Raw genomic sequence first — 25,095 nt, forward strand, 5'->3', positions numbered from 1 at the left:
CTTGTAAATTCTACTCTGTTCTATACTCTTTCTCTTATGCTGCATATGACATCTGATCTCATGTTATCATTATTTATGCAGCCCATACCTTGTGCCAGAATTTAAACCTCTCCAGGAAAAAATAAAAAAATAAAAAAAAATAAACCTCTCCAGGACTGGCCCCGATGAGTGTTTCGGAAGCACACGGCTCTGTGTTTTCTGCCTACTACCTGCTGAATGAAGAAAGGGATGAGATGAGAGGCCCTGTGTTTATTGTGCTTATTTTTTTTAATAATAAATTTATTTTTTATTGGTGTTCAATTTGCCAACATACAGAATAACACCCAGTGCTCACCCCGTCAAGTGCCCCCCTAAGTGCCCGCCACCCAGTCACCCCCACCCTCCGCCTTCCTCCCCTTCCACCACCCCTAGTTCGTTTCCCAGAGTTAGAGTCTTCATGTTCTGTCTCCCTTTCTGATATTTCCTACCCATTTCTTCTCCCTTCCCCTCTATTCCCTTTCACTATTATTTATATTCCCCAAATGAATGAGACCATATAATGTTTGTCCTTCTCCGATTGACTTACTCCACTCAGCATAATACCCTCCAGTTCCATCCACGTCGAAGCAAATGGTGGGTATTTGTCATTTCTAATGGCTGAGGAATATTCCATTGTATACATAGACCACAGCTTCTTTATCCATCATCTTTCGATGGACACCGAGGCTCCTTCCACAGTTCGGCTATTGTGGACATTGTTGCTAGAAATATCGGGGTGCAGGTGTCCCAGCGTTTCATTGCATCTGAATCATTGGGGTAAATCCCCAACAGTGCAATTGCTGGGTCATAGGGCAGGTCTATTTTTAACTCTTTGAGGAACCTCCACACAGTTTTCCAGAGTGGCTGCACCAGTTCCCATTCCCACCAACAGTGCAGGAGGGTTCCCTTTTCTCCGCATCCTCTCCAGCATTTGTGGTTTCCTGCCTTGTTCATTTTCCCCATTCTCACTGGTGTGCTTATTTTTTCATCTCAATTTGATGTCCGCTACATTCTGTTAATGTAAAGCATGGTAAAGGCTCATCCAATAAACGTGGAATCAAGAGAGTGCTGAGAGCCCTTTGCTTCTCAGGCTCGATTTAAAATGCTCATCCAGTTGCAGCGAGGAAGGATCCCGTTATAGAGTAGGGCTATTTTTGTAATGGAAATGAATGACTGTCAGCATTTGGATTAATAGATAATCCTCTCGGAAGGTGGAAGGGGAAGGAGAAGGAGAGTCCTAAATCCTTCAGCACAAAGTACAAGCTTTCCGAAAGGAGCCAATGAGATAAAGGAATTAAGAAGACACAGCGAAAGCCACGTTCAGGTCAGACTCAAGAGCTTGGATTTAGGCCGGACTGGCTCTCCCATCCCACCCAGGCCGGCTCTGCGTCTCCTTGCACCTGGAGGTCGTCTCCTTGCACCTGGAGGTCGGAGGACTGGGTTTCTCTCCCAGGGCCCTACCTCCACTTCCCCACCACTTTCTTGCCTGGCCCGTTCTAGCAGCCAGCAAACTTGATCCTCTGGCCCCTGGCTGCTTGCTCCTCTGATTCACGCTTTACAGCTCCTGGCACAAGCATCTTCTAAAATCAAAGCACAGGTGCCCCGTTACTTCTGGATGAAGCCCATGCTCTCCAGCCTCGTGGTGTGCAAGCTCTTAACATTGGGTGCCACTCCCCACCTCTTTATTACGTAACCAGGCCCCGATCGGATCAGGACCTGCAAGTCCTTGCTGCTGCTTGTCTCACTTTGCAAGTATGATGCTCAGCTTGGAATGCCCTGACCCGATTCTCGGACTTGCCCTTTTCTACTTGTCCTTCAAGAACCAGCCCGGATGGCGCCGCCTCCAAGAAGCCTGCCCTGGTCACTCTCCCTTCCAAACGGTTTACCTTCCCCCGTCTGGGCTGTCAGAGTACAAAGTGCTACCACAGATGCCACCTTTTCCTTAAGATTGCTTGTTCACATACCTGTCTCTGATCTCGGAGCTCCTCAGAAGACAGGGCTTGTGAACAGACGACTTAGTGTCCTCAGGGCCCAAGGAGGTGGGCCAGGTGCTGGTGGGGGCGTGTGGTGGGAAGTGGTGCTGGGCCTGCCTCCCTCCAAGTGCGGGGGCTTCTCTCAAACCCCTGGATCCTCCTCACCCCGCTCCCTCCAGCCACACAGGCCTTCTTCTGGGTCCTTGGGCACACCTGGCTCGGATCTGCCTCTGCAGGAGCTTTTCCCTTTGCTGGAAAACTACCTTCAGGTGTTCTCGTGACAGGCTCCTACGTATTCCTCAGGTCTCAGCCGGACTCCCCAACACCTCAAGTACAGTAGCTCCTCTTCCCCGCCCTCATCACCGGCCAACACATCAACTCCTCTTGCTGCTTAGTAACACTCACTAGACCCTAAAGTTGTGGCCGTGTCTTGATTTGCTGTTTTATTGCCATTGGCCTTTAATGCTTGCTTTCCTCCTCCTGGGAAGGAAGTGTTGAGCTCACCATAGTAAATCCAGCGTATCAACAACGTCTGGCACATATGAGGTGCCTAGGACCTAAATGAATAAATGAAAGAAGGAAGGAAGGAAGGAATGATTCGCTAGTCTATAACCACACTCCTCCAGAGACACCAATAAACACTATTCCTACCTTGAAGGAGCCCAATTTCTACAAACCTTTCTAAAGTTCATGGGTGGGGCTGAAGCTAAAAATATTCCGGCAAGTCAAGTACAGAGACGCTTTTGGTATTCTCGGGTTCTGTTATGGAGCTCTCCTCATTTTGTTATTTTAAGCATGTCCTTGGTGACGCAGGAATCTATTTAAATTGGCTGTGTTTAGGAACAGTGCCACAAAGGAAGTGGTGGCATCCACTTGCATGATGGCCATCCTGCCAGCGTTATGTTAATCACGGATACTTGGAGGCTTTGGTGCCCTGCACAATAATATCTCATTCGAACAGAGTACTTGATAAATATTTGCTCAGTGACTGAATGAATGCCTTAGCATTTTGCCCTGCTTCCTTCAGAAGAGCTTGAATTATTGCCCAGCTCTTCTCTGGGAAACCTAGGGCTTGCTGGCCCTGTTCCCATCTTATCCTTTGTGAAAGGCCTGGCTCCGCACTGCCCAGGGGAAAGTAGGACCAGTTACTTGGCAGCGGTGTGTGCTGTGGCCAGAAGGGGAAGGGTGCTTGGGGCCAGTGTGTGGAATTTTTCTGTGTGTGTGTGTGGCTTTGTTTGTCTTTGATTTATTTTCTTTTTTTAGAGAACGATGAACTTTTCTCTAATCAATAAGACAGGCTCGTCAGTGTAAATCTCCTTAACTCCCCTTCCATTCCGATTCATCAAATATCTGAGTGCCTACTTGGTGCCTGGCGGTGTCCAAAGAATTGCAAGGAGGAGATAAATTGGACAGGCAGCGCTCAGGCCCTTAAGGAGTAGGTGAATGGCCTAGCAAGAAAGACGGCCTTGATTGACACATAATTACATCAGGATGAGCAATATTGGAGGACAAGCATAGGGAGCTGTGGACTTGCCTATGTGCCTGTATGACCTGATGGGGTGAGAGCAGACCCCTCCTGGTTTAAGCCACTTTCAGCTAATAGTTTAATGTGACTGCTTGAAGTTTGTCCCAAGAGAATATGCTTCATTTTCTTCCCACCCCCCCCAGCATTGGTGATGTGATTTATTGGTTACATTTTCTCCTACTGGTGTATCTAAAGGGGTGATGGCTTTCTAAAAGTTAAGAGTCCTGAGGTCTTACTTACATCTGCAGACATTTGCTGCCCATCGTGTAGCACTTAATCACCCCCTAGGAGTTGGAACATTGGATTCAATCTTTATTTTGCTGTCTTTGAAATACATACGATGCCACCGGTCTGTTGGATCCCATTCCCTAAGTTCTTCTCGGTTGGATTTTTGTTTTTTAGCCTGTGTGTGGCCTTTGTGTTCTTTCCCTCTCTAGTGCTGCTGTCCGTCAATTTTCCTAGAGCTTCTACTTTAGATTAGTGTCACATGTTTGATTTATTACAAGAATAAACTTCACAGCCATACTTCTGAATAGAATTGTGGTCATGGTGCCCATACAGTGACAACATCCAAAGTCTTACAGTAGGAAATAGCTAGTCCCTTTCATTCAACAATTACTAAATTCCTTTTTTTAAAAAAAGATGTTATTTATTTATTCATAAGAGACAGAGAGAGAGAGAGAGAGAGAGAGAGAGGGGCAGAGACAGAGGGAGAAGCAGGCTTCCCACGGAGCAGGAAGCCGGATGTGGGACTCGATTGCAGGACTCTGGGATCACAGCCTGAGCCGATGCACATGCTTAATCAACTGAGCCACCCAGGTGCCCCCAATTTCTAGATTTCTGTTTATGCTAGGTTAAATTCTGGAAACTTACACATTACCAGGAAACTCTCTTCTTAGGTTAGTTCAGCCATTAGGCCGCCCGAATGCCAGAAGCCAGGGACGCAAAGGGCAGTGAGTGACACAGTCCAGGAAGAGGAGATGTAAATGCAAATATGATATATCAAAGGCTTTAACAGAATCTGAGCCTGGGTTCCGCAGGAAAGAGTGGTTAGTTCTATGTGAGTGGAGAACAGCAATCAGAAGAGAGCAGAAGGCGGGCCTTAGAAGTAGATTGGGTGTCTGACTGTACAGGGTGCAGGAAGATTGTGAGGAAGCACAGACACAGAAGTGACCGAGCACGGTACGTTTAGGGGATTGCAGTTCAAATGATCTGGAGCACAGTGGGTGGAGTGAAACAGGCTGAATGAGTGACGCAGAGGTACCCTCACGTTGCACCCTGAGGTCTGCAGGCACGAGGTGTACCCACGGCGAGGTGGGAGGCAGAGCCAGCACGAGAACGGAGACTGGGCTTTAAGTTGGGTTGTGTGGCATAAACTGGCCTGTGTCTGATGAGATCATCCCAGAGGAAGGCTTAATGTGAAAGGGAGCCAAGTCAGAGCAGTTCTCGACTGCTGTGTCATTACACACTGTGACGTCCCTTGAAAACTCATTTTAGAAAAGTATTTGCATATGTCGCTGGATTTAACTTCCTGATTTAAAAAAAAAAAAAAACAACGACTTTCATCTCTATGCTAATAGGTGAGTTTGGCCTATGATTCTCTTTTCTTAGACTGCTCTGGTTCAATCTTAATATAAGGGAAAGACTATCCATAGATGACTTAAATTGCTTTCATTCTCTTTCTAGAGTTTAAAATGGACTTATAACAGAAAATCCTGTTTCTTGAGGGATTGGTTAGATCACCTAGGAAACCGGCTAGGCTTGGATTTTCTCTCTTTTCTTTTTTCTTTCTTTTCTTTTTCCTTTTTTTTTTTTTTTTTTTAAGACAGGGGGAGTGGGGAGAGCCAGAGAGAGAGAGAGAGAGAGAGAGCGCCAGAGAATTCCAAGCATGCTCCAGGCCCAGTGCAGAGGCCAACTCACAACCCTGAGATCATGACCTGAGCCGAAATCCAGAGTCGGACGCTTAACCCACTGAGCCACCCAGGCACCCCAAGCTCAGATTCTTTAATTTTGAGGAGAGAGGAAGTTTTTGTTTACTCACTCAACTACTTTAATGGTTACGATTATCCAAATATTCTATTCTTTTCTTCATTCAATTTTATAATATATACATTTCTATAAAATTGTCCAGTTGATGCAAAATCTCTGTATTTTCAAAATTATCTACATAAAGAAGCATGAGAATCTTTTGGGGAGATGGAAATATTCTAATATCTTATTTGTGGAGGTGATTCACAGATATGTCGAAACTTACCAGGGGCGCCGGGTGGCTCAGTCCGTTAAGTGTCTGCCTTTGGCTCAGGTCATGATCCAGGGTCCTGGGATGGAGCCCCACATCAGGTTCCCTGCTCAGTGGGGTGACTGCTTCTCCGTCCCCCTCTGCCTGCCGCTCCCCCTGCTTGTACTCTCTCTCTGTCAAATAAATATGTAAAATCTTAAAAAAAAAAAAAAAGCTTACCCAATTGTGGTGGTGTTTTGTAAAATATATTTTTCTTTCTCTGTAATTATTGTATTGTAAATACATGCAGCTCATAGTAAATAAGTTATAACTCATAAAGCAGATTCACATTTATCTGCAGGAAATTATATAAAGTATATATGTTGTGATTTTTAAAAATTCTATCTTTAGACATGTTTTCTTTTGTTTTAATATCGTTTATTTGGGTAATTACTCTGTTAAAGGTTTGTCCATTTCACGATCTTTTAAAAAACTAGTTCTGTGGGAAGAACCCTCAGCATCCTTGATTTCTTGATCTACCTGCCGTGGTGTCTTGAAGTATCCCTCCTCCACATCCTCCCATCATTTTGTGGGGGTAAATGAGGGCACTTAGGAGATTAAGTGACTGAAGGAGGATACATTTGTGGCAGAAGCTGGAGTTGAAGGGATGAGATTCCTTCTCTCAAGGTGTCTAGTGCAGTCAACAGATCAGCCCTAGGAGCTAGGAGGCAGGTCCTCTATGCAAATTAACGTGGCTAAAGCATCATTTGGAGTCTTTGAGAACTCCCCTCAGAATGTTTAAAGAGGGCTTAGCTGGCAACGTGGTCATTCATTGCCCTTTAGGAGCTACGTCCTGTCACTTTTGCATTCGGGGCCCTAATACTGGCTCTTGGTGCATAACCCTACCTTAACTGGCAGACTGAAGAAAATGGACAGCAGAATCTGAAAATGTTAGAGCATCAGTTAACTACTACATAGTTAATATATTTTGCTCTCTTGGAATTCATGTATTTGTTTTGCCGGCTAAATATATCCGACTAGTTACTTCATGCAATTTATACTGTTCTTTTTATTTGTTGGGAAAAAACAACAACAAAAAACTAGTCTTCTGGATTTGAGGGAGCTAATTATACTTAATTGTTTAATGTAAAAGCTCTATTGCTTTTTATTTTTCTTCTAGTCATCAAGTGCATTCTAGAAGAAAATATCATAATATGTGAGACAGACTCTTTCATAAAGCAATGCTTATTTCTTAATACTAAATATGAGCCGAGGAAGTAATATCCCTATTAAAAGTATATTCAGAGTTGCCACTCAGCTATCTTGGGGCTTATTCAAAATAAGCAGGTGCAATGCAAGAGATGTACCAAAAACATTGTTGAACATCATTCCCCATCAGTATGAGATAATTATGTGTTTTTGAAACCTTGAAAGGAAAATGTATGTTGTGGGTAGGACTGGGTTCCTGACAAAGTCCTACTAAGTAGCCTAATATGAAATGCGCTGTGCTTTTACTGAATGGTGTATCAGCAACAAAGTTATCTTAAATTTGAATTAGACCTCCTGGAATGGAAAAAGGGGGCTTCAAGGGGAGGGGGTGGTGGCAGAAACTTGAGTAATCTTTCATCTTGCTTCCTTGTGCTATTTTACTTTTTATGTATTTGAGCTACTTTTTGTTCATCTCATTTTGATCTTGGGGACAAAAGTCGGACACCCAAGACTAAAAGCTATTGCATAGGTTGCTGGGGCTGCCGTAACAGAGTCCCACAGACTGGGTGGCTTGAACAACACGTGTTTGTTGTCTCACCATTCTGGAGGCTGGACTTCTGAGATCAAGGTGGCTTCAGGCTTGGTATCTACTCTGGTCTCTCTCCACGGCTTGTAGCTGGCTCTTGGCTCATATTGTGTTCACGTTCTCCAGATAAACAGGACCAACAGGAAGTACATTTATATAGAGAGATATATCTATATCTATACAGAGAAAGAGACAGAGAGACTGAGAGACGGACTTTAAGGAACTGGCTTACACACTTGTGGTAAATTTGGAAATTTAAAATCTGCAGGGGGTGGGGGGCTGGCAATTGAGGGAAGAGTCCAAGCTGGCGGAAATCCTTTTTGCTTAGAGATCAGGCTTTGTTCTAAAGCCTTCAGCTGATTGGATGAGGACACCCTCATCCCAAGGGTAACTGCTTTACTCAAAAGTCCATCAATTCAAATGTTAATCTCATTTAAAAAAAACACACACACTTGCAAAAACATCCAGAATAATAGTTTGACCAAATATCTGGGCACAGATAACCTGGCTGACAAATAAAATTAGCCATCAGGCATGGTTTTCCCTCTCTATCTATCTGTGTCTGAATTTCCTCTTCATATAAGGACATCAGTCCTACTGGCTCAGGGCCCACCCTAATGACCTCATTTTAACCTAGGACTCTATCTCTAAATACAGTCATATTCTGAAGTCTTAAGGGCTAGAACTTCAACACACGAATTTTGAGAGAACACAATTCAGCCATTAATTTGAAAGTAAGCATACAGAGAAAGAAAACTCTGAGGGAAAAACAGCCTCCCTAACACTGAAAATGTGTTATTTCCTCTGACTTTAGGCTAAAGCATGTTTGTGAATCTTCAGATAAGCCAATTAATTGGAATGGGAAGTAAATTTTTTATATTCACATTTCTACAACCTAGAAGTCAATTTTGTTTTTCTTTGCCAAAGATATTTCTATTATCACAGTTAATTAGAGATTAGATTCTTAAAAATTTCTTACTCCGGTTATATCTGGCTTTCTACCTGTTTTCATTTTGTGCTTTAAAATTTTCCGATTAGAGTGCACTGTGTGAGATGTTTTTATCTTGAGTTATGAACTAATTTGAAGTTGCTATTAAAAACAGAGCCACAATTCTGCTTTCCCTGGCAATATAAGAAATAAACAATGGGAAAATTACCAATAAAAATGAAGGGAAACATTAACAAGAGAATATGAAATAAGGACAAATCGGAAAACACATCTTCAAGGCTCCTCTGAAATCATATAATCTCACAACATTATCTCTTCTATTTTACATCAGTACCTTAAGTCACTTTTATTTTCCAAAGCTGTTTAAATAAAGGGTAAAATGCTTCTCTATTTCTGATACTGAAGAAATGCTTCTTTTTGCTCCCTCTCTCCCTCTCTCCCCTTTTTTTTTTTTTTTTTTTGGCAGATAACAAGGAGATTTTCCTTTCCAAAGCAATTCACAAGTCCTTCATCGAGGTTAATGAAGAAGGCTCAGAAGCTGCTGCAACCTCAGGTGCCAAGTTATAATTTTCTAAAATCTTCTCACCTTTTTTGATTTGTATTTCTAAAACAATCTGGGGTGGGTGTGGGGGTCATTTTTAGAACCAAGCTAAAAAAAAAAAAAAAAAAAAAGACTCTACTCTAACTTAAAAGTCAAGCTAATGCTGAACCAGCTAGAATTTTCTAAATAGAATATGAAGCATGCACTTACTCCAATGCCCTGATGCAGAATAACTCCCACCTCTAAGGACAGTGGCTCTGTAGAACAGATTTCCCTGCTGTGCTACCTGTTTAAATATTTTAAGTATTTTCTTGTTGCCCATTTAAACATTCCTCTTCCTACCTAATTACTTGTGGAAACTAGTTTTTTTTTTTTTTTTTAAGATTTTATTTATTTAAGATAGAACACAAGTGGAGGAAAGGGGCAGAAGGAGAGAAAAGCAGACTCCCCACTGAGCAGGGAACCCAAGGTGGGGCTCCATCCCAGGACCCCGGGATCATGACCTGAGCCTAAGGCAGGTGCTTAATTGACTGAGCCACCCAGATGCCCCTGGATACTAGTTCTTTTTTTTTTTTTTTTTTTATGGATACTACTTCTTAATTTTGTCAACAGTTTTGATTTTTTAAAAGCGCACATATAAATAAGACATAGTAATTTTTAAATAATTTTAACTGAATGTTGATAAAATAATTTTAAATAAATAATTCTAAAATTTTGACCTAAATCCTATGTTCAAAACAAAATATTAAATGTCCTTATTATTCTGAATGTTCCAATTTCTCCAGTTAAATAAGAATGATTTTTCTGTTGACATTTTTCTCGTTTATTTTTTTGGGATTTGTTTCAATCTCATGTTCAATAGCTGTGTTTAATTTTTAGTAGGATTTTTACTTCCTCTGGTAAAATATAACCTGTCATTAAAAAAAAAAAAAAAACTTCTGCATAAATGTGCCCACTAAAAGGATATCACCAATTAAAACAGTGTTTTCAGGAGGAAATAGAAATACAGTAGTCTTGGGCATCAAGAAAGCTTAAAATCGTAGGTAATTTAATTTTGACCTTTTCCTGACAATGAATCACCCTGCAGCAAGTATAAAATGATTATCCCATAATAAGGATCTCAGGGGAATTCAGTTTCCCAGTTGTAGGAAACATCATGCTTCTCTTACTGTTGTACTTTTCCTTTAATCACTGCCATTCTGGCCACTTACTAGAAGCCTGATGACTTGCTATGTAAAAATCCCCATTTTAGACAAAAGAAAATAATGATTTGGGAATATAAAGAAACTTGGTTTTTTGGTTTTGGGTGTTTGCTAATTCTCCCCGTTTTTGTAACTCAAAGGTCATTTTAGTAAAGCCATATGTATTTATCTGAAACTGAGAATAAAAATTTTGAGACAAGCAGAATAAATTTTTCTAGTATTTTTGGTGGAGTGGAGGTAGGAAACTGTGTGTTTAAAGAGCAAGTAGAAATGTTGCCACCTTGACAGTTTTTTCTCTCCGCTAAGTCTTTAAAATTGTGTTTCCTGTAAATTGTTGCCTTTGCATTAAACATAGATGGTTTGGACAAATTACTCATTAGTCTCTGCATACCCACAGACATGTAATTACTTTCTCTCTGTGCTGTAGGAATGATTGCAATTAGTAGGATGGCTGTGCTGTATCCTCAAGTTATTGTGGACCATCCATTTTTCTTTCTTATCAGGAACAGGAGAACAGGTAAGTCCCTTGTGAGAATGGAACTTTCCTTATAGGCCCAAGAGAGAGAATTTTTTAAAATCAAGAGCATTCTTTCCACATTACTTGTCCGATGATTTCTAATGTTCCAATGATTTGTTTAAAAAGAGAACTATTTATTTTTTTTTATTTTTAGGACACTGCTAATTGTAAGCAAGAAGGAAAGTAAATTTTTCTGTTCACACCCTGTTCTGTTCACTTCCAACCCAATGCAGGTACAGTCCTATTCATGGGACGAGTCATGCATCCTGAAACAATGAACACAAGTGGACATGATTTTGAGGAACTTTAAATCATTTCATATGCAAAAGAGTAACCACACACTATGTTTGCAACTGGTATATTTAAGATTTGTGTTTTACACTATATCTTATGATAATATTTAAAAATAGTTCCAGATAAAACAATGTATGTAAATTATAAGCCAACCTGTCAAGGAATGTTATCAGTATCTTTGAGGTAATAGTCCTGTGGTGTCGTTGTGTTTGTTGTGCTGGTATTTAAAATAAAAGTACATATTGATCATGTGAACAATTCTGTTTTCATTTTCCAAGTTGTAGTGTAAGGCTACTTCTAGGTAAAATTTGGAAACGGTGATGTTTTTGGACATCTTAAATCTTTCATAATCACGCAAAACCAAAGCAGTGTAGGAAATTAGCATTATTACACTATGATACCATAATGATCGATGCAAGTCAGATGAAGACAAGCACTCAACTCCACAAAAACTCTAATTGTCATTTCTCTGAGGATGGTAAATGGTGTAGGATAAAAGAATATAAATGAACATCTTCTGTAAGCTCTATGATAAAAGTTGATAGAAAAAATAGGACCATGCAAACCCCTAGATTATGGCTATAGCTTATTTACTATGTCTTTAAACCCTCCCTGGGTTTCAGCACCTGATGTAGATTAGAGACCTGCTATATCACCGTGTTTTGCTGCTGCAGTAAAATCCAAATTACAACAAAGTTCCCAAAAGTCCCCAAATAAGTTGTATGAGCAAATTAATACAAGGTATGCCCTTTGATAGGTCACCAGAAAATTAATAAGAAAAACCATGCTAATATAGATACTGGAAACTGGCAGGTCGAGGGCTGAATGCTGCCCTCAGAGATGCTGTTTGTTCCATGTGGAAGATTTTTATGTTTTGAACTTGAATGTCCATACTTGGGGTATCACAATCCCGGTTTCTCCCATTGGTCACCTGATGCCTCTTGGATGCATTTGTATCTGGGACCTCTGGAGGGTTCTAGTAAGTACTTTGCAGAATATATTCATCTTATTTCCTAGCACAAGAAGTAGTTAGTTCCAGTGCGGCCCTGACCGCTTCTTAAGATCTCCAGTAAATTACTTAGTTATCCTTTGGCTAAGATAATGATATTCCTTGGGGCTAGGGGTGGGTGGGGAAGGAGCTGAGGGAGAATGATTTCATCATGTTCCGTGAATGGAACCAGGCCCATTTGACACCATGTTTTTCACTCTATGATTAATGATCATAGAAAAAGCTTGAAGCATTTTCAGAACCTAACAGAAACAATTTGCATGTGACTTTCTTGTGTGTAAGATGTTTTCCTATGATTTGGAGCTGTCAACAAGAAGTGATATTATCACTAACTTTGATTCTGTTCAGGGTAATCATTGTTTTGGGAGACCAGGCTTCACCCTAGACCTACTGAATTCTAAACTCTGGGGAAAAATTTGAAAATCTATGTCTGTGACAAGTTCCCTTGGTGACTTTGTGATACACCAAATCTTAAATATTTCAAAAAATAAAGGATACACATGGAATGCTTACTTATATTGAAAGCACTAGATTGTAAGCTTACTTATATTCTAAGTAGTTGTTTAGATATGGTTAATTTATAGAAAATTAGACCAATCAGTAAAGTATCCTAAAGTATCAGTACTTCTCCCACTTTATGTGTAAGGAAGTAACTGGGGATCTTATTAAAAATGCAGATTGTTATTTAGTAGGTCTGGCGTGGGATGTGAAGTCTTGCATTTCCAATAAGCTCCCGGGTGATATGATTGCTATTGGTACATGAACTCGGGTTGGTATCAAAACTCCATGTAACCTAAGGTTTGCATGTCTGATACTTTTATATGTAGAAACAGAAAAACTGTATAATATTCCTACAACTTGGAGAAATATAGGGGGTGGGGTAGTAGTGTACATTAAAAATGCAAAGCACTTACACAAAAAGAGAAAAATGGCTTTACTCTAAAGTTCCTTTTTTCATGTACGTACTATGTAAAAATTCAGACTTCCTCTGCATTTTAGAACACTTGAAATGTACGCTTTAAAAATATAGAGACATTTATAGGCAATGGCCACAAAAAAAAATTTATGAATACCCAAGGACACAATACTTAACACTGAATCTTTTACAGCTTATGTATTCAGAAGACTTATAGTTTATTCATAAAGCTGAGGTTATTGTAGAACAGTGCTCTTGTTTTCATTTATAATGTACACAGACTGGGCTAACTGATGTTGATTCACTATTGGTATTCAGAGTTTGTGATATTCTTCGTTGCCATGTCGCTGCTTATTAAGCGTTACATATATTGCTATATCTGTATGTCCATCAGTCAACCAAATGGGTTACCTATAAGGAAGAGTAAACATCATTAGGCAAGTGTATGAATTTTATAAAACCCTAAATGCAATTTTTATTAGCTTATATAAGATTAAACGCTACTATTCAGAATGTTTACCTTAAAATATTTCAACACGATTTAGCTGTCCCTTAAATGAAAATGGGTTCTGCTTGTATTAGCATGTCCGTGGTGTGCTTAAAAATAGAATACTTAATAGCACCAGGTTTTTCCTAGTGTTTCGACTTGTTTATGATTTCAATATCTCCTGTTCTATTGAAAAGGTCACATCTCATAGTTCAGTTGCATTTCCTTTAAAAATGTGTAAGTTATCACACACACACATGCACACTGTGCACATCTTATGGAAATTCCTTTCTCTTTGTATATGTATTTTGGGAAGAAATCAGCAATAATATATCTTTTTATTTTCAATCTCTCCAGCTCTGCTGAGGTATCATTGATAAATAAATTGATGTGTATTTCAAGTGTACGATGAGATTTCATATACGTACACAGTGTGAAATGATTACCACAAATTGAGAAACACATCCATTATCTCACATATCTGACCTTTGTGCGTGCGTGGTAAGATTTACGGTCTTTGCAAATCACAAGCATGCAATATAGTATTCTAACGACAGTCACCATGCTGTACCTTAGAATCCTAGAACTGGTTCATTTTACAACTTGTTCATCATTGGCCAATGTCTCTCCATTTCCTCCAGCCCCTGGCAACAACCAGTCTACTCTATTTTTATGAGTTCTACTATTTTTTTTTAAGATTCCACATTATGACTGAGATCTTACAATCTTTGTCTTTCTTTCTTTGCTGATTTCACTCAGCCATAGGGTCCTGCAGATTCATCCATGTTGTTGAAACAGCAAGATTTCCTTCTTTTTTTTATGGTTAAATACTGTTCTTTTGTATATTTGTGTGTGTGTATATATATATATATATATTGCAAAGGAAGATATATAGATATGTAGGTATGTATATTACATTTTCTTTATTCATATATCAGTGGACACTTAGGTTGTTTTCACATCTTGGCTATTATGAATAATACTGCAATAAACATGAGAATACAGTTATCTCTTCAAGATATCGACTGTTTCCTTTGGATGTATATTTTAGATATTAACCCTTTATCAACGTGTGATTTGCATATACTTTCTCCCATCCTGTAGGTCGCCCTTTTCATTTTGTTGATGATTTCATTTGCTGTGCTAAAGCCTTTTTATTTGATCGAGTCCCACGTGTCATTTTTGCTTTGGCTGCGTGTGTTTTTGCCAAAAATCTATCGCCAAGACCAATGTCAAGGAGCTCTTTCCCTGTGCTTTTTTTCTAAGCGGGCAAACATGGAGAATATGATACTGAGCACAGCCGCTTTGTTTCATGTCTGCCAACAAAGTTATTCTTGAGGGACTGTTGAAGCCTCTACATGCACATAAAAATAGCTTATGGAAAAAGAAATCTGTCTCCTGAAGAGAAGGAGAGAGATTTCCACAGAAGAATCAGTTTGTTTGTTTTTCATTAATTACTTTGGTTCAAAGTGTAGGAGATAGTTTAACATTAATAAGCTAGGAGCTAATGGTGCATCCTGTTCATATTGGTTTCTGATTTGAGTGAGACAAAGATCCATATATTTTGTGAGAAGGATATTTAATTAATGAAAATATAACCAGTGCAAATAAAACACTTACTGTCCTTTGTCCAAATACACTCTTTATTATACATTAAGTATAGATGAACTTTTCCTCTATTTGAAAATTGCAGAGTTTTTTGTTTAACTGGGGAGAAATGAAGTCGTTATGTGTGACATATGGCATGTTCCAGAAAATGTTTCTTCAGCAGTCATCACAGCTTCTAGCTGATATAGCAGTTCTTTTTCTCTTTCTCAAATAGGAGACAATGTTTCATCTCTCTCCTTTTCTGGAAGTTTTGTGATAATTCATGGATACATAAATCTGACATTTGTTCACACAATTGCTCTTTGCTCTGTCTGTTATTCAAAGAAAATTGCTGATGGAGAGATTATCTTTTTTCTGTATGATTGAGTGACCCCTCTTCGGGTGTTTTCTGCTTAAATATTTATAACCAGATAGCTATGGAAAAAAACACAGGCTGTGTGTGATATGGGAGAGAACCAAGTTTGAACACCAGATCTGCCGCTTACTAGTTAGTTATGTGTCCTTGGAACAAATTGTATGATCTATATTTTCAAATACTAGCATCTATCTACTTCATAAGATTGAATGATATAATATGCATAAGGAATAGAATAGGTATTTGACACATATTAGTCACTCATGGAAGGCAGGCTATTAGCATGAACATTATCATACTGCAGATCTTCTAAGGCACATAATTTCTCACATTTTAACACTTATGAAAATAGAGTGATCAATAGTGTCTCGCAATTGCCGAAAAGGTGGCAGCCGTAACATAGATGGCATTGCTTGTGCATGTAGGACTCTTGTTGCATGACGATTGTCTAACTGTAATCCCTTGGCTTTTCCACCAGCAACTATTTGAGAACAAATCATAATGACTATTTGAGGAAGCATCGTAAATCCAGGATATTGTCTAAAAACCTTTCATTGACTTTTTTTCCTGTAAGATAAAGTGCCAGTTTCCAAATTTGTAGAATAGTTGTCAACAGTTCTAGAGATAAAACTTGCAGTTTGGGCATGACTGTGTCACCAAGGTTCTCAGGGGCATTGAGGACAAGGGTGTGGGCAAATAAGACATCAAACACTGCAGGGAAAGTGACGTGGCCTCTGTGTTTTAGAAACACTGTATTTTTGCTTACCTTGCATTGTATTTTGCATACTTTCATTTTAAAATGTACATAACTCTGACATATAATAGAATTTATTCAAATAAATCTAAAAGACATCCTTAATGTTTTGAATGAGTTTAAAATAAACATTTACTGTATCCAATGTGCCACAGTTTAACTGAGAGTGACTTTTTTCTTTCTTAGTAGTACATAAAACAGAGGGGTGTCTTACAACTTGTGTCCTGGCATTGGATAAAATAGCATGTTATTTACATCAAGACTTAATGAAGGAATCACGGTTATGAAAGGACATGGCAAGTGGAAATGTTGTCACCTAGAATTTCCAAAAGAATGACTTCATTGGCTATTAGAAGGGTTATTTAGAAGTTCAAATTCAAAGAGAGGGGAGGGATGGAATAGGAGAGGGAGGAAAGCAAGAAAGAAGTAGAAAAGCAAATATTTACAAGCTACCTGCAAATGGTAACCACTTTCAGCAAAATGACTCCGCAGTACCTGGAGCGGACTAAACTTGGTCATCAAAAAAATATCTGAAAGGGGATTGTTTCCGGCCTCATCACGTAGAAGTGAACATTAATAACCGAAATAAGTCCATGTGACCAGGGCAGGGGAAGAGTTGGGGATATTGAATCCAGATTGTCTTTTAAAAAAAAATTACATCTTTTAATGCAGCTTAATAACATTCTCACTTTACATACTGTACATGCTAATTAGAAGCAGTCCATGAGGAGGCTGGTAATGATCAGATTTAAATTTTTAAATTGTGGAGTTTTCATTTTGCCCTGCAAAATTTTTTTGTATTCCAATAAAAATCTTTTTGCCAATAAGATTGTTTTAATTAATTGGTCTAACAATTCGCAGAAGCTATCATCACACAACGCTTCCTTAGCAGCAGACTTTTAATTTTTAATTTCATTGTCTTTACATGGATTACACTGAAGCCATTTTATAGTGCATTTCCTATGTCATAATGATACCAGTGGAAGAAAGTTTAAAATAAATGCTAGATCTTGATCGCTAGATCTTGATCTTTAAAATATCTTTCCAATTGGAATTATTAAAAAATATTTACATGAGCACAATGAAGTGTATTTTGTTCGTTTGGCTTCCACTTTAAGCAGTAGTTTCTGGATTTTTTTTTCACCAGTATAGATTGCATTCAAAGCGTTAAAATTCTTTAGCAAGAACTGAAGTGTTTAGATACCTGAGCAAGTTTTAAAATGGAAAATGATATGCCACAAGATGTCACTGTAATCCTAATAAATGGATAAGGGTAATAATCGCTTTTATTTCAATATTTAAAGAAGTTAGGTGAAACATCTTCACAAAGGACACAACGTAGTTGCTAACATTACAGTCTATCTTTCCAGATCCACACGGAACTGTAAAAAGCGCACCCAAGAATGAACGCCTGGCATTAAATGGCAACTCTCATAAAATAGAATCAGAATCATCCTCTCTTTAGAAGGAAAAAAAAATCATCTTCATTTCATGACACAATTCCATCTAGCCTATTTCTGATTCAGATTTTTAGAGGAATAATACTTGGGACTCTTTGGAAATAAAAACTCCAGGTTGAAGATCCAGTAGAAAAGCCCTTTAGACCCATTCTATGATGTGTTTGATGTCTATAAAGGTTTCCATTGCCAGCCAGACTGGAGATAAAATGGTAGAGAAAAATATAGCTCAGACCATTAAAAAAGAAAGAAAAGAAAGAAAGAAAGAAAGAAAGAAAGAAAGAAAGAAAGAAAGAAAGAAAGAAAGAAAGAAAAGGAAGAAAAGGAAGAAAAGGAAAAAGGGAAAGAAAAATCCCACTTGGTAATGTACTTGAGACACAAATGAACTATCCATTCTTGCTAATTTCCCTGTTTAAAGTTTTTTCTAATTCACGTCCAATAGTCAAAGCACACAGATGAAAGGGACATCTATAAACCTAATTCAACTATAGTGACAAAACCGTGGGGAAAAGTGTTTAGCTGGTCCTTTTAAGATTGCTTTTGCCATTACTGGTAAACATATCATTTATGAAAGGAAGGTCCTCCATGTCTCTGAATGTGTAAAATAATATATTCAGAGTCCTTAGGTGATGGTTACAAGGAACTGATTGCCTGGCATACATGGATTTGGAGGCAGTTTTTTTTAAGTTGTCCCTTACTTTTTCCTTTCTTTAGAAGATTTTATTTATTTATTCATGAGAGACACACATAGAGAGAGGCAGAGACGCAGGCAGAGGGAGAAGCAGGCTCCATGCAGGGAGCCCGACATGGGATTCGATCCCGGGTCTCCAAGATCAGGCCCTGGGCTGAAGGCAGACTTTCAACTGCTGAGCCACCCAGGCATCCCCTGTCCCTTACTTTTTTTAAAAAAAAAGTGTCTCAGTGAAAACATTTCACAAAGGAAATCCTTATGACTAGGTATGTGAAAGCCTTTGCTACCTGTAACTTCAGTGATCAATTTTCCTTTTACTAAAGTTTTTCCATATGTATTCACTAAAGAATTGTTCATTTATTACACACTAAAGACACAAAGATGAACTGGACACAGAGCCAACAGACCCTTAAAGCTCTTGAAACCAGCTGAAGAAGACAACCCTGTTAGCAGATGATGTTAGGACAGAACTCCTATCAGGTGCAGCTGAGGCACAGATGAAATGACGAGTTCCTAAGGACATACAGGCTAAAGAGGTCTAGTTCTTTTTTTTTTTTTTTTAAACAACAGACTGTTTTTTTTCATTTTTTTTAAAGATTTTATTTATTTATTCATGAGAGAGAGAGAGAGAGAGAGGCAGAGACACAGGCAGAAGGAGAAGCAGGCTCCATGCAGGGAGCCTGACGTGAGACTCGATCCAGGGTCTCCAGGATCATGCCCTGGGCTGAAGGCAGCGCTAAACCACTGAGCCACCCAGGCTGCCCAAAGAGGTCTAGTTCTATATAAACCCTGAGGAGGAGGCAACAAAGATCTTTAGGTGGTTGTTTTTTCACTTGATATGCTGATTTATTTTTTCCGTCCTGAAAGAAAATCTTACAAAATGCATGATTTCAGTTTTCTTGTCAGCTTGATAAATTTACTTCACTAATCAAACCATTTTCTAATTTGCGTGATGTTATTAACATGAAAGAAATGTAAGAAATTGTTTACTTGAAGATAGAAAACATTTCTGAAGATATGTTCTCTAATGTTCCTGTGACTGCATAATCATATTGAATTTCATACTCGCTTGCTTCTGCACATAACCTACTGCAAAAAAAAAAAAGTGCTTATCCAGTCTGTAGGAAAGGCAAAGATCTTAAAAATAACTTTGATGGCTAATAAAGATACAGTAAAGCCTTTGAGTTTATCTTGTGAGCTAGAAGTTCTCTCCCCATTAGTAAAGCATTTTTAGATCACCCACACATCGTCTCTAGGGTTAGGAAAATGGCTTCTCACCTCTAATAGGGCACAGTTGGAACAGTCTATGGGGAACCTCAGCACAGGTATCAATGACCCTGATGTTGGGTCCCAGGTAAGGGAGATTACTTTAGTGCTGGTACAGAAAGAATTTTTATGGCCAGAACCTGGACAGATAAGCTTTTTCTAGGCACCGACCAGGGCTAGGAGTGGACAGGAACACCTTAATACTCCTCCAGCCTTGGGTAGATCTCTATCTTTGAACATCACCAGAACCACCACCTCTTGGGCAACCTCTACAAGGGACATGAGGAATGCTATGCCCAAACACCCACATGTGTTTGGTGTTTTTATCCTTTGCACAGCTTCTCTGTTGTTTGGAGCACAAACTCACATGCTGACAACCCAAATGGTAGGTGCAAGTCATTCTTACCCACCCTGCTACCTCCACCAGCTTCTTTGGTCTGGCCCAACACTTGCTATGGCTTCTTCTTTAGGTAAAAGTTCCAGCTGCTGTCAAACAGGAGACATTTGCTTCAGAGAATTGGATTTTTGTTTTAAATTAAAAACAATTATAGGGGTGCCTGGGTGGCATAGTAGGTTGGCTGTCCAACTCTTGGTTTTGGCTCCGATTGTGATCTCAGGGCTGTGGGATCAAGCTCCATGTTGGGTTCCACGTTCAGTGCAGAGTCTGTGTGAGACTCTCTCTCCCTCTCTCTCTGTCTCTCTCTACTCCCTGTTCTCTCTGTCTCTAAAATAAATAAATATCTTTTAAAAATTATATTAAAAAAAGACTCAATAGCAAAAACAATCTAGTTACAAAATAGGCAGAGGACCCAAATAGACATTTTTCCAAAGAAGGCATACAAATGACCAACAGGTCATGAAAAGGTACTCAATATCACTAATTACCAGGGAAATGTAAATCAAATCCAAAATGAGATATCATCTCATACCTGTTAGAGTGGCTTTCATAAACAAAGACAGGCAATAGCAAGTTGGTGAGGATGTAGAGGAAAGGGAACCCATGCACACTGTTGGTGGGCAATGTAAACTGGTGGAGCCATTATAGAAAATAGGATAGAGATTCCTCAAAAAATTAAAAATAGGACTACCATATGACCCAGCAATCCCATTTCTGGGTATATATCCAAAAGAAATAAAATCACTATCTCAAAGAGCTATATGCACCCCCAAGTCCATTGCAGCATTATTTACAATGGCCAAGACATGGAAACAAACTAAGGGTCCGTGACAGATGAACGGATAAGGAAGATGTGGTATATATACACAATGGAATGTTATTCAGCCATTAAAAAGAAGGAAATTTTACCATTCACAATAATATGGATGGACCATGAAGGCATCATGCTAAGTTAGGTAAATCAGATAGAATAAGAATTAATACTATATGATCTCATATGTAGAATCTAGAAAAACTGAACTTCTAGAAGCAGAGAGTGGATTGGTGATTGCTGGGGGCCAGGGGTGGAGAGTGGAAGAAATGGGTGAAGGTGGTACAAATGTACAAACGAGCAAAGACCTAACAGTGGGTAAGAAGGGAAAAGATAGACCTAGCCCTGGGGCAAAAAAAGACCCAGCTACCTTTGATCACTAGTTCCTTTTTCTCCTGGGCTCACAGCACATTCCAGCTTACCTTGCAGTTGGGTACAGCCAACTAACTAAATTCTGGCCAAAGATATGCGAGTGGACATACGCATTTCATTTTATTATTCTCTACCTTTTGCCCTCCTCTCACCCATGGGCTAGATGTAGAATGTCTGGAGAAGGACTCAGGCCCTGGGAGCTAGAAGAACTCCAAGAATGAAGGAGCTTGGTTTCCTGAGTTGCCACTTGGAGAAATCATGCCTAAAAGAGCATGACACCAAGAACACTCACTTCACCGGTGCATGAGCAAAAACTACAACTGGCATAGTTAGGGAGCTAAAGTCAAATCTGTTTGTTATGGCAGGTAGCCAACTATGACTTCTCTAAGCATATATATGACCGATTTATTCTCATAAGTATGCTGTATATCGATTCACTTTTTTCCTTGACATTTTACCAAAATCATACACTGCAATACACTTACTTATCCTCGGTAACAGCGTGGTCCCCGATCGCAAGACACATTTTTTTTCTAAATTAATGCTTGATCTTTGTGAGGTTACACTCACTCAACACAGCTAAATCCTGCAGGACCTTACTTTCAGGAGGGATATTCAAATGCTGGCCCTTTAGCCAGTCCCCTTGCACAGGCCCAGTGGGTCAACTACCAGGTATTGATTAGATTTTTGCCTCTTTCTCTGCCTCTGACTCCAAGAACCAAATACTGGAAGCAGCCTTCTGTTTCCTGGACGGGTCTGCCCCAGGACATTGCATTTTTTCCCCTGATTGTCTCTTTCTAAGGAGCTCAGAACTGCATTGAAAAAGAGACCTGACTGCTGGATGGCCTCGCACCCCCTCCAGCTGAGGCAGCTAGGGCTCTTGACTTGCTTTAACCTCTCATCTCTTCCCAGGTCTGATCCACTAGTGAAAGCAGCCAGGCGGTATGAAAGGCTACCCTATTAACGAATGCTTATTTATTTATTTATTCACTCATTCACTATTGATTGAGCGCCTATCAGGCTCTCTGGGGGGCACAGAGAAGCAAGTGAACTTGACTCAGCAGCAACCCTCAAGAGAGCTCACTCACTGTCGTAGGAAGAGCTGGGAGAGAGGCGGACATGTCACCGGCAGTTATGATACTGTGCAAGGTGTGTCATGGAGCAAAGCTCATGGTCAGAATTAATTGAGCTGTGCAAATGTAAGATTTGTGCATTTTGTTGTATGTAACATAATACACTCGAAAAAGTACTGTTTAAAAAGAGCCTATTAAAGCAATTTTTAAAAATAACACTTGTGATTAGCCTCCCCCTTCCTCGGCTGCAAAGAACACTTCCTTGGGATTTGTTTTCATACTGCATTTATTTAAATACATTTACCTGTTATTTCTGATGTTTAGTTTGGGCCCTTATTTTCCCTTGAAAATCAAGATGTTTACCGATCCTTGACAAACTAACCTACTTTGGGGGTATTTATGGCATTCTCATTTCACAAGCATCACACAAATTAAAACAGTGCTAAAATACTTTGAAAATATAACAGGCTATGGAAGCTCTAAATGATAACAGAGCAGATGAGGGAAAACTTGCAAGCAATTTAGCAGTTTTGTGTGCACTTTCCCCCAGAGACAAACTGAGTTCAAGCTATCAATATACAAAATCAGCTCTGAGAATAAATTTCAAAATCAAAACAGAACAGGTACAACCCTGAAACCCAAAATGTCAAGCAAAACCCAACAAATACAAGCAATAGTCTAAAACAAAATTATGTGCCCCAAATTCTATAATGAAAAGAACATAAATAATTTTTAATGAAAGTATGGGAAAATGACAGGTCATCAAATATGATCTTTGAAACATAGATATTAAAAAAAATGGTTTCCAACAATGAATAGTTGTTTTTTAGGTGATAAAATCCTGACACACGGGACACCTGGGTGGCTCAGTGGTTGAGCATCTGTCTTTGGCTCAGGTCATGATCCCGGGGTCCTGGGACTGAGTCCCTACATCAGGCTCCCTGCAGGGAGCCTGCTTCTCCTTCTGCCTGTGTCTCTGCCTCTCTCTTGGTGTCTCTCATGAATAAATAAAATAAATAAACAACAAACAAACAAACAAATAAAATCCTGACACACTCAGTAAATACTATGAGTAACAAACATATCAAGTAGTAATGCATCTCGCTCTAGGAATGTGTATGTTTATGAGGCTGACCTTAAATTTTTGAAAGTGGGAAGAAATATAATCAGCCATTCCTTCAGTGGTGACTCTGCAGTTTCAACTCTAACAAGACCACTTTTATTTCACTATGTTAAGTTAAAGAAAATAGGGTCACTGCTAAGAATGAATGTGACATGGATCACAGATGGGCACTGTACACCCAAAGGAAAACTAACCAGTGCACGTCTCAGGAACAGAATTGTTCTTTATGTGTATTTGCACTTAAAGACCTGCCGGGATGCACAGTTTACTCGAAGGGCAATGGAGGTACAATGGTTTTCTGCTAGGAGCGACCCCTAAGCACCAAACAATCATTTATTTGCTCTTAAGGAGAACTTGGTTCAACCTTGAATTTTACAGTTGAGGAAACAGAGACCCAAAGAGAGTGTAGCTCTTGCCCAATATAACCATCATTATCAACTTCCTCATCATCCTGAATTTACTGTGCCTTCTGTATGGGCTGGCCCCAGAGCTGTACACACACATTGTACCATACCATTCTCTTAACAACCCTAGGTGTTCTTTTCACCCCTATTATGAATGAGGAAACGAATGCTCAAAGCAGCTGTGCACCATGCACAGGGGTACGAGCTAACATGTGAGTCCTAACGGTTCCTTCTTCAGGGCCAGCATTACTTAACCACTGCACCAACCTGCTTATTGGTTGTGATGTCATGGTTAGAACCCGGGGCTCGGGTGTACCAAGCAGTCAAGACAGTCACTACACAATTTGTCACAATTTAGGCACTCTCTCCGAGATATTGTGGAGCAAACAAATAAGTGAAAAACTAAACGCACAAAACATAATGTTATACCCTCACAAATTTATCCGTAACAAATTCTCATCAATATATTTGAAAGAGTGGTTCCATCCATAGAGTTAGTTAGACATGCTTCATTTCCTTTCAAAATTACCTCTCTGTTTTAATCACTATTCTAATAGAAAATAAAAACCCGGCAAAGAGGGAAAGTGTGCGTTTAACTGCCAAGAATTGTGACATGAAAATATGGCTAAGATATATGAGTGTATATTGAAGAAAATAAGAATAAATGTAAACAACAAAGATATAACTGGTGATAAAATTGAACTATTCGTTTTTATTTTTATTTTTTTATTTTTATTTTTTTGAACTATTAGTTTTTAAAAGAATTAATAGAAAATCAATTTTTTGAACTTTCTAATAAAAAGATGGCTGATGTAGTATAGGATATGAATATACACATACCTGCATTTCCCTAAGGGAGGGTTGATTTATATATATCAATATACTGTCACTTGAAACTTCTTTATTAAAGCTTTAATGTCATCTAGCAGGTATTGAATAAAAAGGCCAGCAAGACAGATAAGAATCCATTTTAATCTATCGTAATCAAATGTTTCAGATTTTCTAGGAAAATGCAATCTTAAAGCATATATTTTGTTCACACTCCTTATTACAAAACATCATAATCCTTATTGCAAAACATACTCCTTATTTCCACATTTTGCTACCAACATGCCCTGTCCCAGACTTTCTTTTCAAGCCAAAATCAATATATTCAATATCAATTTATTCAACAAATACTCCCTGGCTGTCTGTTATGTGCCAGGCTCTTAGGGTAGAGGAGTGAGCACTAGTCCTATTTTTGCGTTCAGAAAAATAAGTAGCTCTATGTCAACTTGGTGGTGAATTGTACATTAAAATTCAGTTGACCTTTAAAAAAGGCTAAAACTGTCTCTTGTCAC

General features: G+C 39.1%; 1 protein-coding gene and 1 long non-coding RNA gene across 5 annotated transcripts in view; one reads left to right on the forward strand and one right to left on the reverse strand.

The window, feature by feature from the left end:
• Positions 1 to 16,321, forward strand: part of SERPINI1 (serpin family I member 1) — a 76,311-nt gene extending 59,990 nt beyond the window's left edge. For all 4 annotated transcript variants that reach the window (XM_025425485.3, XM_025425488.3, XM_025425487.3 and 1 more), the window contains 3 exons: positions 8,945 to 9,031; positions 10,649 to 10,738; positions 10,972 to 16,321. In XM_025425485.3, coding sequence (XP_025281270.1) covers positions 8,945 to 9,031; positions 10,649 to 10,738; positions 10,972 to 11,048 — 254 coding nt within the window. In that variant the 3' untranslated portion in view covers positions 11,049 to 16,321. The remainder of the gene's footprint in view (positions 1 to 8,944; positions 9,032 to 10,648; positions 10,739 to 10,971) is intronic.
• On the reverse strand, positions 249 to 2,792 carry LOC112645921 (uncharacterized). Its single transcript, XR_003127333.3, has 3 exons — positions 2,643 to 2,792; positions 1,983 to 2,548; positions 249 to 1,598 (listed from the first exon to the last, which is right to left on the reverse strand). It is a non-coding gene; the product is annotated as an uncharacterized LOC112645921 (long non-coding RNA).
• Positions 16,322 to 25,095: the final 8,774 nt, after the last annotated feature.

This window comes from Canis lupus, chromosome 34 (assembly GCF_003254725.2).
Source record: "Canis lupus dingo isolate Sandy chromosome 34, ASM325472v2, whole genome shotgun sequence".
NCBI lineage: Eukaryota > Metazoa > Chordata > Mammalia > Carnivora > Canidae > Canis > Canis lupus.